Source organism: Macaca mulatta, chromosome 17 (genome assembly GCF_049350105.2).
Source record: "Macaca mulatta isolate MMU2019108-1 chromosome 17, T2T-MMU8v2.0, whole genome shotgun sequence".
NCBI classification, from domain to species: domain Eukaryota; kingdom Metazoa; phylum Chordata; class Mammalia; order Primates; family Cercopithecidae; genus Macaca; species Macaca mulatta.
The window spans coordinates 6,300,877-6,314,827 of record NC_133422.1 but is presented as its reverse complement, the minus strand read 5'-3'; the positions used below and the strand labels follow the sequence as shown (position 1 = coordinate 6,314,827).

Genomic DNA, 13,951 nt, shown 5'->3' with positions numbered 1-13,951 from the left:
AGGCTTGATATTTCTCAAAAAACACGCTCCCATTTTAGGGCCCTTTATTACATATTGCCTCTGCCTAGAATGTCCTCCCTCCATAACTGCATGGCCAACTTCTTCACCTCATGTAAGTCTTACTCAAATGTCATCTTTATAGCAATGCTTTCCCTAAGTAATCTGTGTGAAATTGCAAACTTATGTTCCCTACTTCTCTTCTTTTATTCCTGCATAACACATATCATCAACTGTATTAGTTCATTTTTATACTGCTATGAAGAACTACCTGAGACTGGGTGATTTATAAAGAGGTTTAATTGACTGAGTTCTGCATGGCTGCAGAGGCCTCAGGAAACTTACAATCATGGTGGAAGGTGAAGGGGAAGCAAGCACCTTCTTCACAAGGCAGCGGGAGAGAGAGAGTGTGGGAGAACTGCCAAACACTTTCAAACCATCAGATCTTGTGAGAACTCATTCACTATCATGAGAACAGCATGAAGGAAACTGCCCCCATGATCCAATCACCTCCCACCAGGTCCACCCCTCGACATGGGGATTACAATTTGAGATGAGATTTGGGGACACAGAGCCAAACCATATCAAATAAATAAGCTCACTGCTTATTTAGTAATTGACCGCCACTCTGCACTAGAATGTAGGCTCCACAAGAAAGGAGATTTTTGAGTGATTTTTCCATCCACAGCAACTTGAACAGGATAGTGGCTTAATAACTATTTGTTGAATGAATGAATGTATTTAGATATATTTAATCCATCTGGAATTAATTTTTATGAATGGCTGGAGATAAGAATGTGGCTTAGCCATTTTTTCCCTTCTAAACAGATGGCCAATTATCTCAACATTGTGTATTGAACAATCTATTTATTAAACCACCCCTGTCCCCCAACTTAAAATGTCTTTTTTTTTCTAAATGGAAAGGCTGTTCCATGGAATATCACCTATTTATTAGTGTTTAATGTTCTCATTTTATGGCATCCTTTAATGAGGCTTGACCTACTGAACACTGGAGCTAGATGATGATTCTGTATTCTCAGAACTAATTTATGGATTGTCACACTATTCTGACATTTCATGTGACTTAGCCCCTTTGGATTTATAGATTTTTCTGTTTATAGATTTTTCTGTTTCATGCTAAATGACCAAAAGATCACAATGTTGATATTGATGATGATGAACCCATGAATCCACTAACCATTGCAACCTTTGAGGAAGAGAGGTGGCAAATAATGATGAATTAGGTCACATTAACAGTAGTAAACCTTGCCTGGCTGATTAATCATTTTATTACTGGAGCCTAGAATAGCACCCACATACCATAGGTGTTCAAATGTTCAATTGATGAATAGAACATTTGCTGTCTTCAAATATTTAAAAAACTTCATGTGGTGGGTGTGTTATGGGGATACAAGGTGAGGTTTTCTCCTGTGCTTAAGGTAAGAACCCATGTACGTGAATTGTTGTGACTGAACAGAATTTTCTCACATTTAGGGTTGGACAACATTCTCCTTGGCAGCTTCATGAATCAGCAACCTCCACATCAGTGGAAGTACTGAGTTAAGTAAGCATCTGTTAGAAGTCACATAGGAGGGATTCCAGCTTTGAGAAGTGAGTTGGAAGGATAACGATAGGCAGGAAAACAAGGCCCCCACCTCACCCTCTGAAGATGTTTATATCCTAATGCCCAGAACCTATGAATATGTTGCCTTATGTGGAAAAAGATCTTGTAGATGTGATTAAATTAAGGACCTTAAAATAGGGAGATGATCCTGGATTATCAGGGCAGGCCCAATCTATTCACATGTCCTCAGAGAACCTTTCCCTGCTGAGCTGAGTCAGAGGAAAATGTGAAGAATGGTCAGAGGTTCAACATTGCTGGCTTTGAAGATGGAGGAAGACGGCCACAAACCACATCTGATCGGCCTCTGAAGGGTAGAAAGGGCAAGGAAATGATTGACCTCTGCACCCTCCATTAAGGATCACAGTCCTGCCAACACCTTGATTTTAGCCGAGACCTGTGTTGGATTTCTAATGCACAGAACTGTAAGAAAGTAAGTCTGTGTGTTTTAGTCCATCAAATTTGTGGAAAATGAATACAGTGATCTTCATGGCTATTTTCCATATTTTCCAGATCTAACAATCCAAAATGCTAAACTGTCAGAGGAGTGATTGGATTAGAGTCAGGAAAACAATTCCAACAGTAAGGGTTATTAAACACGGAAGTGGTTACAGCAAAATTGAGCAGACAGTGTAAATAAATAAACATGGAAGTGGTTTATTAAGCAGATTGTGAAATCCCTATCTACAAGAAGCTTAAAAATGAGAGTAGATGGATGTTACCTGTCTCAAACTCAGTCTGAAGTTTCATCACCCAATGTCCTGAGGATGAAGCTAAATCAATTTCTACCCCTCTGGATTCTGCAAAAGGAAGCCTGAAGCAAAAACAGGCAGAGTTTCCTTAAGATTGGGGCAAACTGCCTTTAAATGAGAATAGTTTCCCTTCTGAAAGTTTTAGGAGTTTTCCATTTCCTATTTGGCATGAAATATGAAATTCTGCATGAACACAGATATACATAAACAAAAAATGTAGCCATTGATAGGTTTATTCCAACTCACACTAAGCCTTTTATTTGATTTAGAGTAATTGAGGCATGGCGGCATATTTTCATCAAAGGATCTGTTACAATAGGAAGTTTTTTTTTTTTGGAGATGGAATCTGGCTCTGTCACCCAGGCTGGAGTGCAGTGGCACGACCTTGGCTCACTGCAACCTCTGCCTCCCGGGTTCAAGCAATTCTCCTGCCTTAGCCTCCCCAGCAGCTGGGACTACAGGTGCCCACCACCACACCCAGCTAATTTTTGTATTTTAGTAGAGACATAGTTTCACCATGTTGGTCAGGCTGGTCTTGAACTCCTGACCTCAGGTGATCCACCTGCCTCAGCCTCCCTAAGTGCTGGGATTACAGGCGTGAGCCACCACGCCTGGCTAATAGGAAGATTTTGATTCTTTCTTAAATTTAAGAAAGCTCCCTCTTACTTCCTGGGAGCGTAAGCCTTTGAGTCTACAAATCAGTTTGCACACAACCTCTTCAGAAATCTGTTCTGGGCCGGGCTCAGTGGCTCATGCCTGTAATCCCAGCTGAGGTGGGCAGATCACGAGATCAAGAGATCGAGACCATCCTGGCCAACATGGTGAAACCTCATCTCTACTAAAAATACAAAAATTAACTGGGCATGGTGGTGGGCGCCTGTAGTCCCAGCTCCTCGGAAGGCTGAGGCAGGATAATTGCTTGAACCCAGGAGGCGGAGGTTGCAGTGATGCAGTGAGCCAAGATCACGCCACTCCAGCCTGGCAACAGAGTGAGACTCTGTCTCAAAAAAAAAAAGGGAAATCTGTTCTGACTTGTCCAACTAAGGCCCTCACTAAAAGGGAGAGAATAGCTGATAGCTGCAGCTTTCACCTAAACTCCCCTCAGTCTGCACTTCTGTGTGTCACCTGCTTCTGGCTTACACAGTGGCTGGAATTTTTGGTTACATTTGTTTTGGAAAGTAAAATGTAAATGCAACCAGACTCTGGATAATTCCAGTAGTTATTCAGCCAGCTGTGTTGGGAGGCTCTCTCTGCAACAGTGATCAGTAGCGTTTTGACTGCAGACTCACTGGTCTCAAGAGTCGGTTGCCCTTTCTCTGTGCCACAATTAAGTCCTCATCTATGTCAGAAGTGGGGTGGAGGATGGGGTAGAAGGGTGGGATATTGTTATAATTGCCTCCCTTGCCACCATCAGCACTTCTCACCTGTCCTTGTGAATCACTAGTTTACCCTTATAGAACCTAGTTTTGCATCAGCAATTGAGGTCACTTCGCCTTGGAGCTGCTGCACCAATCTGAAAGTCTCCATGAGCCACAAGACAGTTGTGATGGTCTAGATGGCAGCCTTCAAATGAGCAGTTACATTCTCTAGAATTCTTAGACTATTAGGGCTGGAAGGGACCTTGATATTAACACAGGTTCAAGCCCATTTCATCCAGATGATGAAACTGATGCCCAGACACCTACAGAATCTTGTTTTAGATCACTTGCTGACTTCTAGTTCTATTTTTTGACACCTAGTGTCCAGTGTGCTTTACACTTGAGGCTACTGTGGTCTCAAATAGAGCTAGGAACCAGGTGTAGTGGCACACGCCTGTAGTCCTAGCTACTTGAGAGGCTGAGGCAGGAGATGGCTTGAGCCCAAGCGTTCAAGGCTGCAGTGAGCTATGATTGTACCACTGCACTCCAGCCTGGGCAACAGATCGAGACTGTCTTTAGAAACCCCCAAAATCAAACAGAGCTGGGCCTAAACATTTAATAAACTCCAGCCTCTGGAGTCCAAGAGATCTGAGTTTCAATCCTGACTTTACCACTGATTGGCAATAAGACCTTGGGTAAGTTACTTAACCATTAACATACCCACCAAGTCACCGAATAAGCTTCCAGAACTTGGCCTAATCGCTGGGGAGGGGACCCCTGGAAGAACTAGGGTTATTTTTCTTTTTTTAACCAGTTCACCAGTTGGGCCAGGGAAGGGTGGTCGTATGCAGCCCAGAGGAGTCAGAAATTCACCTGAAGTCCAGAAAAGAGGCATTTTTCTTGCACACCAGAGCTCATGGGCTGACATTCTCACTGGACATCTCTCTAAGTCTCCTGCTCTGCGATCCCCAAGGCCACCAGCCTTGCCTGACCTCCAAACGTTTCCCCCTTCTTGTGCCGGCTTAATTTTCCATGGCTTTCCCCCTTTCCATTCGTCTCCTATCAGGTTCCCAGTCCGATGACTAGGACGCCCCACGTCGCAGCCAGGAGCAGAGGCGCCCAAGGTGGCGGTAGAAGCCGTCTTCAGGCCTGTGGCCCCACTGATGGCAGAGACAGGTCGTGGGGACAGCCCAGCCCCGGACCTCAGGCCAGGCAAGGCTCTAGAAAGGTCCCTGACGCTTCCCTGCCCTCCCCGGAGCCGGCGCTCTAGCGCCCCGAGATCGACAGTCACCATAGCGAACGAACGCGCTACCTGCGACCCAGGGTAAAGCGCTGCCGCCGGCCCCGTGACAGCCGAGACGACGACAGCGGCCGAGGAGGCCCAACCCCGAGGCTCGGCCCCGTCAGGGTCCGCGCTGGCGGTGTGCGCGTGTACGTGCGCTCGTGCATGTGCATGTGTCTGCGCGCGCCCTAACAGACCTGCTCCGAAGCGTCTCCGCTGACTGCCCGTCGGTGGCGCGCCTGGCTGCGGCGCCCACGTGCCACGCAGACGCCCCCCCGGCGCGTCCCGCTCTTGCGTTGCGGCCGCGGGACAGCCCTGCAGAGAAACGCGGTCACGCACGCACTGGTCTCCCCGTCTGGGTTTTTAACTGCTCAAAGCTCCACGCGCCCTGGCGTCTCCACACAGCACTCCAGATGTGTCAGATTTCCAGAAATGTTTTGATCGCTTGCTTTTACTTCTTAAGATCTGTTTTTGAACTCTTCCTCTACAGAGTGTATATCATGACTCTGACATGTTTTAGGGCCGCGAGGGGGGTAACGAATCTTTGACATGGGCGCCTTGGTGAATGACCTGAATTCTCACTCCTGAGTAAATTGTCTGACTGGCTTCCCCTATGTCGCATTTTAGGGTTAAAACATGCATTTTGTGTTTGTTTAATATCTATGTTTATATAGAGTGCAAGTTTCATAAGGGCACGGGCTGGGAGGGGCTATGGCTCTTTTGCCTCTTACTGTGTTTTCAGAACCTTGCAGAAACTAGGACATAGTGTATGTTCTGTAAACGGATACTGAATGTAAGGGAGGAAGGAACTTTCCAGAAGTGTGACCTTTGGTTTTGGAAAGGCACAAACTTCTTAGGCGTAGAGACCATGTTTAGAATCATGACCTCTACAGTTTTGTTGACAATACATTAAGTAACAACTTTAAAAAAAAATGCACTTCAAATGTATATGTATATATGTTTATTTATAAGTTATAAAAATGTAATGCATGCTCATCTATATTTATGTATTATTACAAAGAGCTCACCAAATAGAAATTTTAAAAAGCTAAAATAAAAATAATACCTTGGTTGAGGATGATGGCTCATGCCTGTAACTCCAGCACTTTTGGAGGCCAAGGCGGGCAGATCACTTGAGCCCATTATTTCGAGACCAGCCTGGGCAGCATAGTGAGACCCCATATGTACAAAAAGCAATTTAAAAAAATTAGTCGGGCGTGGTGGTGCGTGGCTGTCGTTCCAGCTGCTTGGGAGGCTGAGGTGTGAGAATGGCTTGAGCCTGGGAAGTGGAGGCTGCAGTGAACCGTGTTTGTGCCACTGCACTACAGCTTGAGTGGCAGAGTGAAATCCGGTCTCAATCAATCAATCAATCAATCAATTAATAAGATAACAATACCTGCAAGTTCTAAAATAATTTCCTGCAGCGCACTTTGGAGCCCACTAGGTAGACAGTTTGTAGGGAGAAGGCTGCCCTCTACTGGTGGAGGGCAGCTAAGGACATTTGCTTTGGATCGTCTGCCTTCTGCAGGAACACACACACAGATCTATCCTTTGTGGCCTACACAGTGTGTACACTTAGCATTCAGTCTAGGTTATTTTCACTCATAGAAAATGTAAAGTGAGGCATTGTTTTAAACCAGAACAGCTTTAAAAGGCTGAGATACTCGTATTGTGCAGTCATTATGGACCAGGAAACGTTGAAACATCTGCGAGTAGAAACGTCTCAAAACTGAACGTCCGTCTCTGTAACATCATGACCAATACTCAATAAAAGGGAAACAATTAGCTAATCTGTCCTCATATGTCAAGTCTTACAAATCCTTTTACTTTGAAGACAACTAAATTATACTGTTGTAGTTTTGATAGCAGAATATGCCCTGCTGATTTTTAAGCCTTAGAGACTTTTAGAGCAAAAAGCGTAGAACAGATTTTTATAAAACAGCGTGTCTTTTTCACTTGAGAGTTCAGTGTTCGAAAAGTTTTAAAGTGCCTTTATGCAGAGGCTAAACTGAGGAAAACTGATTAAAATATAATTTGAGGAATATATTGCAGAGTTTTGTATGAATTTTCCAGCAAAGTAATCTTTACTTTCTGTGAGAATATGAGTGAAAAGTATAGCACAGAATGCAGTCAACCATGAAATTGTTTGCTAAGCTGCAAATTGTATAGATAAATAATTCAGTTGCTATTCTGTATTAGTCCAAAACTATTCTTTACTGCATGACTAACATATTCCATTTTACCTTCTCAGTTCCACTTCTGCGAAAAGTAATATGTTTCAGAATCTGTTTCAGCTGCTCCTACCTTCAAGTTGCTCACCGTCTACTATGGATATAGGCAGGAAGGCAAATGATCATAAGTGAATAAGAGTCCTGATCCCTCCTCCTATCTTACAAATAAAACACCTACCAGCAAATATACACAGATGCCCAAAGTGTCTAGGCAGAGTGGGGAAAGGAAGGAAGCAAGAAAAAGTAGAATTGCTTTACGTGTCTCATTGATTTCAAGCTCCTCACACTGGCGCTTCTAAGTTGTGGGGCTTCCTTCACAATGTATTGTATTTCTCTGTAATGTCATGGTCAATACTCCATAAAGGGAAAACAATTAGTGAATCTATTCTCCTGTGTCGAGTTTCACGAGTTTTTCCCATTTGAAGTTGGGAAACTGATGATACTATTGTAGTTCTGCTGATTTTTAAGCCTTAAAGACTTTTAGAGCAAAAGCATATAACAGATTTCCATAAAACAGCATGTCTTTTTGATTTGAATAGTTCAGTGTTCAAACACATTTTAAAGTGCCTTTCAGCGCAGGCTAAACTGGGGGAGAGGCTGTCCTTGGCTCAATAACAAATGTCAGCAAAGAAAATTATGCAGCAGCATAAAATCCATCGACAGTATACAAAGGGTACAAATCTCCCAGAATTCTTACCTCAAAGCCTACATGCTAATTCAATGTTCCCAGCCATTTGGCTACTCCAGGTCACCAAAGAAATTCTTTTTTCAAATCTATTAATAGGTTTTGTGGGATACCAAGTTGTGTATGGTAATCAGAGTTTCTGAAAATAGCAGATTTTCTTGTGTTTGTTTGTTTGTTTTCTTGAGACAGGGTCTCATTCTGTTACCCAAACTGGACTGCAGTGGCATGATCATGGCTCACTGTGGCCTTAACCTCCCAGGCTCAGGCAATTCTCCTGCCTTAGCCTCCTGAGTAGCTGGGACTACAGGTGTGTGCCACCATGTCCAGCTAATTTTTTGTAGAGATGTAGTTTTTCCCTGTTGCCCAGGCTGGTCTTGAACTCCTGGGCTGAAGCGATCAGCCCACCTCTGTCTCCCAAAGTGCTGGGATTACAGGAGTGAGCCCCTGTGCCCAGCCACAGATTCCTTATTAATTACAAATGGAAAAAAGTACCATTTACAATGAAGAAATTTGGAAGATACTATTTTAATTAGATGATCAATTATCATCAATAGAAGGACACACTGATATTTTATATTTTATGCCCCGATGTGATTCATTGAGTAGGGCATTCTGTCCTATGTAACATTTTTGCCAAAAATGTTTAATCAAAATTTAATTTGAGGAAGCAAAGAGACAAACCTAAATCAGGGACATTCTTTACATCAATGGGTCTGAACTCTTCAAAAATGTCTAGAAATAAGAATAAAAATAAACATGAGAATGATCATGAAACACCACATTTCAATCCATGCTACTTGCTTTATGTAATAATGTTTTATTGTAAGTGTGATAATCATTAAAATCATTAAATGATTAAAATCATTTTAGTGATTAAAATCATTAAAGTATTTTGTGTGTCCTGTCTCCACATCTGCTTAAAGCATTTTTGAAAACTTCTGGAGATATGTGTTTTCAATTAAATTATCAGAAGAGTTTTATAAAAACAAGCCTTAAGAAAGGTCAATGTCATGAAGATTTTTTTTAAATATGGAAGAACTATTTGTTCCAGATTAAAGACAGCTAGCTGTTTGATCCTTGATTAGATCCTGGGTCAAGAAATAAAAAAAACTCAAAGGATGTGATTTAGAATTGAAGAGAAATGACTTCAGCAAGATGGTGGATGAGGAGGCACCAGCTCTTGTCCTGCAAAAACAGCAATTTATCTACCAATGAAAATAGCTCTGAGAGTGTTCCAGAATATAATTAGGAACCTGTAGCATTCCAGTGGAGCACAAAAACTGAAGATGGTTGCATAGAAAAGCATTGGAGCATTTTATCTGCATCACTCTAACCTCCAGCATCACTCTAACCACTGCTTGATGCAAGAGGAATCCCCTTGAACTTGACCTTCTCCCCTCGTTCTGTGGGGAGGGGTCCAAGATACAGAGACATACCTACCAATGGTATAGCTTGGTTTACTGACAGCTCTGTGAAACTGAATGCAGACAGAGTCCACTGGGTTGACCATCTTTTGACTGAGACTGGACATGGACATTTCCACCCAATGGGTTAAACTATGTGCAGTGGTTATGGCTGTGCAGGCCACCCCTGACATCACATCTTGCCACATTTTCATGGTTTCGTGGGCTGTTGCCAACAGCCTAGGCGTTTGGTCAGGAGAATGGCTATTGAGTGACTAGATTCTTAAAGGACCAGACACACACCTGATTGGCCTGTACCTGCCAATGACATCCCAATCTTGGGGTTCCCAAGGATTCTTTTTCCTTTTTCCCTTTAGAGTACACATCCTGGAGGTGCTCTGCAGTTCAGGCCATTACAGTACCCCAGGCAGAGCCCCCTGACTCTAATCTGGAAGCCATACTTTCCCTGATGCTGCTTTTCCTGGGTGCACAGGGGTTGGGAATGGAACCAAGGGGTACCTGGATCTAGTCCGGTGCCTTGTCAAGTACAGGATGTAATCCCCCTTCCTAGACTGGAAGGCTGATGTAGAAAGGCCTGGGTTAAGAAGCAGGGCAGCAGGAGCGGCAGAGGTAGTAACCTCAGGACTGGACAGACAGACTGGGTTACAATAACTGGACAGCCAGCACCCCAAGTGATAGGTGGGGACATCTCCAACTACAGGAAATGCAGGAAGCAGGCAAGGGATTGGGAAACCAGCCTCTCCCCCTTCTTGTTCCTTTGGAATACCCAGCGGGCCCTGGACTGACAAAACGTCGGTGAATATCAGCACGGCAGTGGGAGCAGGTGGTGACTGGAAGCTTTGCGGGCTCTGCCACCCAGATATTTGGAGCATTTCCTCCCAGATGCCAATAGTCCACATGTGGCCTATTGCCAATCTGATGACATCCCAATAGCCATCAATGGTTCTAATCGGGGAAAGACATCCTAAATGTGGGTTGTCTAGAATATGGACATAAAGTCAGAGACAGACTTTAAACATCAGCAATGGTATGGCAAGGCCCATAGATTCCGCAACTTTATCCTGCTACTTAACTCATGGCTAAACCAGTCACAGGCTGTGTCCAACTGGATTAGCGACTTTTATAGCAACTGCTCTCTGACCAGAGTGACATGTGGTTCCCTGGGTTATCTGTTCCTTTGAGGGGCCTACTGGGCTGCAGAGTACCCATCACCCTCAAATGCGGCATGTTGTTTGGGAATTTGGGGTCCTCAACTGTGTGTGAAAGGTGACCCTCTAAACTGGAAAGGCCCCACACTCTTGCCAGGTTGCAGGGTTGCTTGAGACACCCTAGTAGGACGACAAACAGACAGCTGGTTCCACTCTGCTGACCATGTCCTCATACCTGGCATAGGTGTACATGCTCTGGAAAAAAAATAGTACACAACTTGTCTCTGATTGTGGCAGAGATAGCTCACACTACAGCTGGAGCTATTTGGGGCCAACAGGGTCACTGAGCTCACTAGCCAAGAGGCGATGGATAACTGGATAGCCCTTGATTATCTGGGGGCAGAACGGGGTGGCATTTGGGTTATTGCCAATGCTCCTGCTGTACCCGGATAAACATCTCAGGCTTATAGGGACACAAGTAGAAGAGGCCCAGAAGCAGGGTCGTTGGCTGCAGACAGTGGAGCCACCTGAGGATCCTTCTTTAATTCTTTAGCAACTTCTTGCCTGGACTGCTGGGATCCTGGGCTAGACCCTGCTTCAGGCAGGCCCGGATGTCCTGCTTGTAGTAGTAGTCCTCCTGGGCCTAGTGAAGTGTATTCTGGTGAAAGCTCAATGATGTTGCCCTGAGATCATGTCAGTCAAGGTGCTACATCTATCTTAAGAGACAAACCTCTGCCTCCGGATCCAAGGAAGTCACTGGGTGCATGAGGTGGACTGGCCTTGCCTAGGGGGTACCTGGGTTGGGGGAATGCGTTGCAGGAGGACAGGACCCTGAATGGCCTTGGCAGACCTAGCACTTCTCCTTCCCACTTACAGTTCTCATCAGAATAGAATGTGCTGAGAATGCAGAGCTGTGAGATAAGAAGGAACTGTTCAGAATAGCCCGGGCTTTGTCCTTGTCCCTCCCAGAACAGGAGGTCCTGCAATGCTTGTACTCAGTGATCCCAAGTGCCCCTGGGATACAGAACCCAGAGAGGAGGGCTTTTGGGGTCTCTCAGCTACGGTGTGAAGTGAGGCACAGGCAGATGAGACTCCATTCCATGCAGCTCTCCTGATCCTTGGGAGACTGGCTTGCCACGGATTCTAGGCTTCTGTTGGTTCTTGCTGTCTATCTGTGGGTAATACATTTTCTTTGCCTGACTTGTTATGCGAGTGTCTGTCTCGTTGACTAGACCTAAGAATGCAAATTGTAGAGGTCCGACTCCTATGGCAGCTGGATCTGCTCTGAGCGCCTGGCAGAGTCAAGAGCGCTTACAGAACTCTGGCAGCGGGGTTTGTGCAAAACCTCCTGCCGGACTAGGAACCTTAGCAGAAACTGGCAAACTGTTTAGAGTCCACCTCTGGGATTGGTAACTGGTGCACGGTGTTCTCCTCCCAGGAATTAACACCAGTGCACAGCATTTCTGCTTAACAACATACACAATGAAATACTATAAGTAAGCTTGTCCTTTGCGACAGCACAGATGAACCTGGAGGACATTACACTAAGTGAAATAAGTCAGACACAGAAAAACGAACACTGCATGATCTCACTTATATGTGCGATCTAAAACAGCCAAACTCATAGAAGCAGAGCATAGAATGCTGGCTGCCAGGGGCTCAGGGGAGAGGAAAATGGGGAGATGTTGGTCAAGGGGTACAAAGTTTTGGTTATGCAAATGAATAAATTCTGGAGATCGAATATACGTCTGAAGACTGTAGTTAACAATACCGTATTATATAGTTGAAATTTGCTGAGGATAGATCTTAAGCTTTCTACACACACACACACACACACACACACACACACACACACACACACGGACTAGGCAGACACCTGGTCTGCCTGGGGGGAAGAAAAGAAAATGGTCTGAATGTTTTCGGGTGCTCTCCCCCGCCCCCCGCCCACATTCACATGTTGAAACGCTAATCCCCAAGGTGATGGTATTAGGAGGTGGGGCCTTTCAGAGGTGTTTAGGTCATGGGGATAGAGCCCTCATGAATGGGACTAGTGTGTTCATAAAAGAGGCCCCAGAGAGGCCCCTCTCCGCTTTCACCACGTGAGGACACAGTGAGAAGGCACCATCTATGAACAAGAAAGTAAGCCCTCCCGAGACACTGAATCTGCTGGGATCTTGATGGGCTTCTTAGCCTTCAGAACTGTGAGAAACAAATTTATGTTGCATATTAGCTATCCAATTAAGGGATTTTATTTAATTTTATTTTTTGAGATGGAGTCTCTGTTGCCCAGGCTGGAGTGCAGTGGTGTGATCTTGGCTCACTGCAACCTCTGCCTCCCGGGTTCAAGCGATTCTCTCACCTCAGCCTCCTGAGTAGCTGGGATTACAGGCACCCACCACCACGCCTGGCTAATTTTTTGTAGTTTTAGTAGAGACAGGGTTTCACCATGTAGGCCAGGCTAGTCTCAAACTCCTGACCTCAAGCGATCCGTGCGTCTCTACTTCCCAAAGTGCTGGAATAACAGGCGTGAGCCACCGCGCCCAGTCGACAGTAGCGTTTTTAAGCAGAGTGACATCATATTTCTGTTTTAGAAAGAAGTAACGTGGTGGAGTAGGGCACAGCTAGAGCTGGGAGGGTCTTGCAACAATGCAGCTGAGAAATGCAGGCCAGCGGCTTGCCATAGCCTTTTGGCAGAGATGGTAGATAGGAAAATGTTTAGGAGGAAATCGTTTATCAATTGGATGCGGAGGGTAAGAGGGTAAGCCGAAGGGTGGTACTTGGGTTTCTAGCTAGAGCAGCAGGATAGGTTGTGAAGCTATTTCTTGAGATACAGAAAACGTAAGGTGGAGGAGGTTTGGGTGAGTTGGGTTTGGGGCATACTGTCAGGACCACTCTCATGGTTATAGTTATCACCTGTGTGTTGAATTACAGGTGGGCTCTCCCACTGGCTGCTTACAATTAGAAGAGAAAGGAACCGAGACAGAACTCTGACTGATAGACAGTGACATGTTAGAGAAGGGCAGAGGAAGACGATGCTGCCAGGAGGTAACGAGAGTCTATGAAGAATCCACTAGATCTGTTGACAACCAGGATATTGGTGATGTCGGCAAAGTGGTCTCCATGGAGTTGTGGCAGCCAGTTTCTACCGAGTTGAGGAATGAATGGGAGTCGACGAAGTCGAGTCGCTGGTACAGACACTGCTTCCAGGAGGTTTATCTTTCTCTCACTTTCCTAGCCCTGCCACAGACTGCTGGCTTAAACCATCGTAGATGTGTTCTGTCACAGGTCTGAAACCAGAAGTTCAAGATTAAGGTGTCAGAAGTTCCTTCTCCCTCTGAGACTCTGGACACAGAAACCTACCTTGCCTTTTCCTAGCTCTGGTGGTCCCCGTCGATCTTTCCTTCTTGGCTTGTAGACCCATCAGTCTCATATCTGTTGCTGTCATCACTTGGC

At 45.0% G+C, this 13,951-nt stretch overlaps 2 protein-coding genes across 7 annotated transcripts in view; one reads left to right on the top strand and one right to left on the bottom strand.

Annotated features, from left to right (window-relative positions):
- The window catches only part of RNF6 (ring finger protein 6), a 33,218-nt gene extending 24,431 nt beyond the window's left edge, over nt 1-8,787 (top strand). For 2 of the 4 annotated variants that reach the window (XR_013407948.1, XR_013407947.1), the window contains exons 6-7: nt 1,492-2,051; nt 4,795-8,787. Coding sequence is in view for 2 of the 4 variants with exons in the window: in XM_077974289.1 (XP_077830415.1) it covers nt 4,795-4,998 (204 nt within the window). In the remaining 2 variants the exon portion in view is untranslated. The remainder of the gene's footprint in view (nt 1-1,491; nt 2,052-4,794) is intronic. The other 2 variants (XM_077974289.1, XM_028837666.2) reach the window with 1 other exon arrangement.
- Nucleotides 1-13,951, bottom strand: part of CDK8 (cyclin dependent kinase 8) — a 243,778-nt gene that overhangs the window by 208,052 nt on the left and 21,775 nt on the right. For 2 of the 3 annotated variants that reach the window (XM_077973625.1, XM_077973627.1), the window contains exon 1: nt 5,208-5,325. The exons of the other annotated variant lie outside the window; for it this stretch is intronic. The gene's annotated coding sequence lies outside the window, so the exon portion shown is untranslated. Of the gene's footprint in view, nt 1-5,207; nt 5,326-13,951 lie in introns of those variants that run through there. 3 annotated transcript variants of the gene reach the window in all.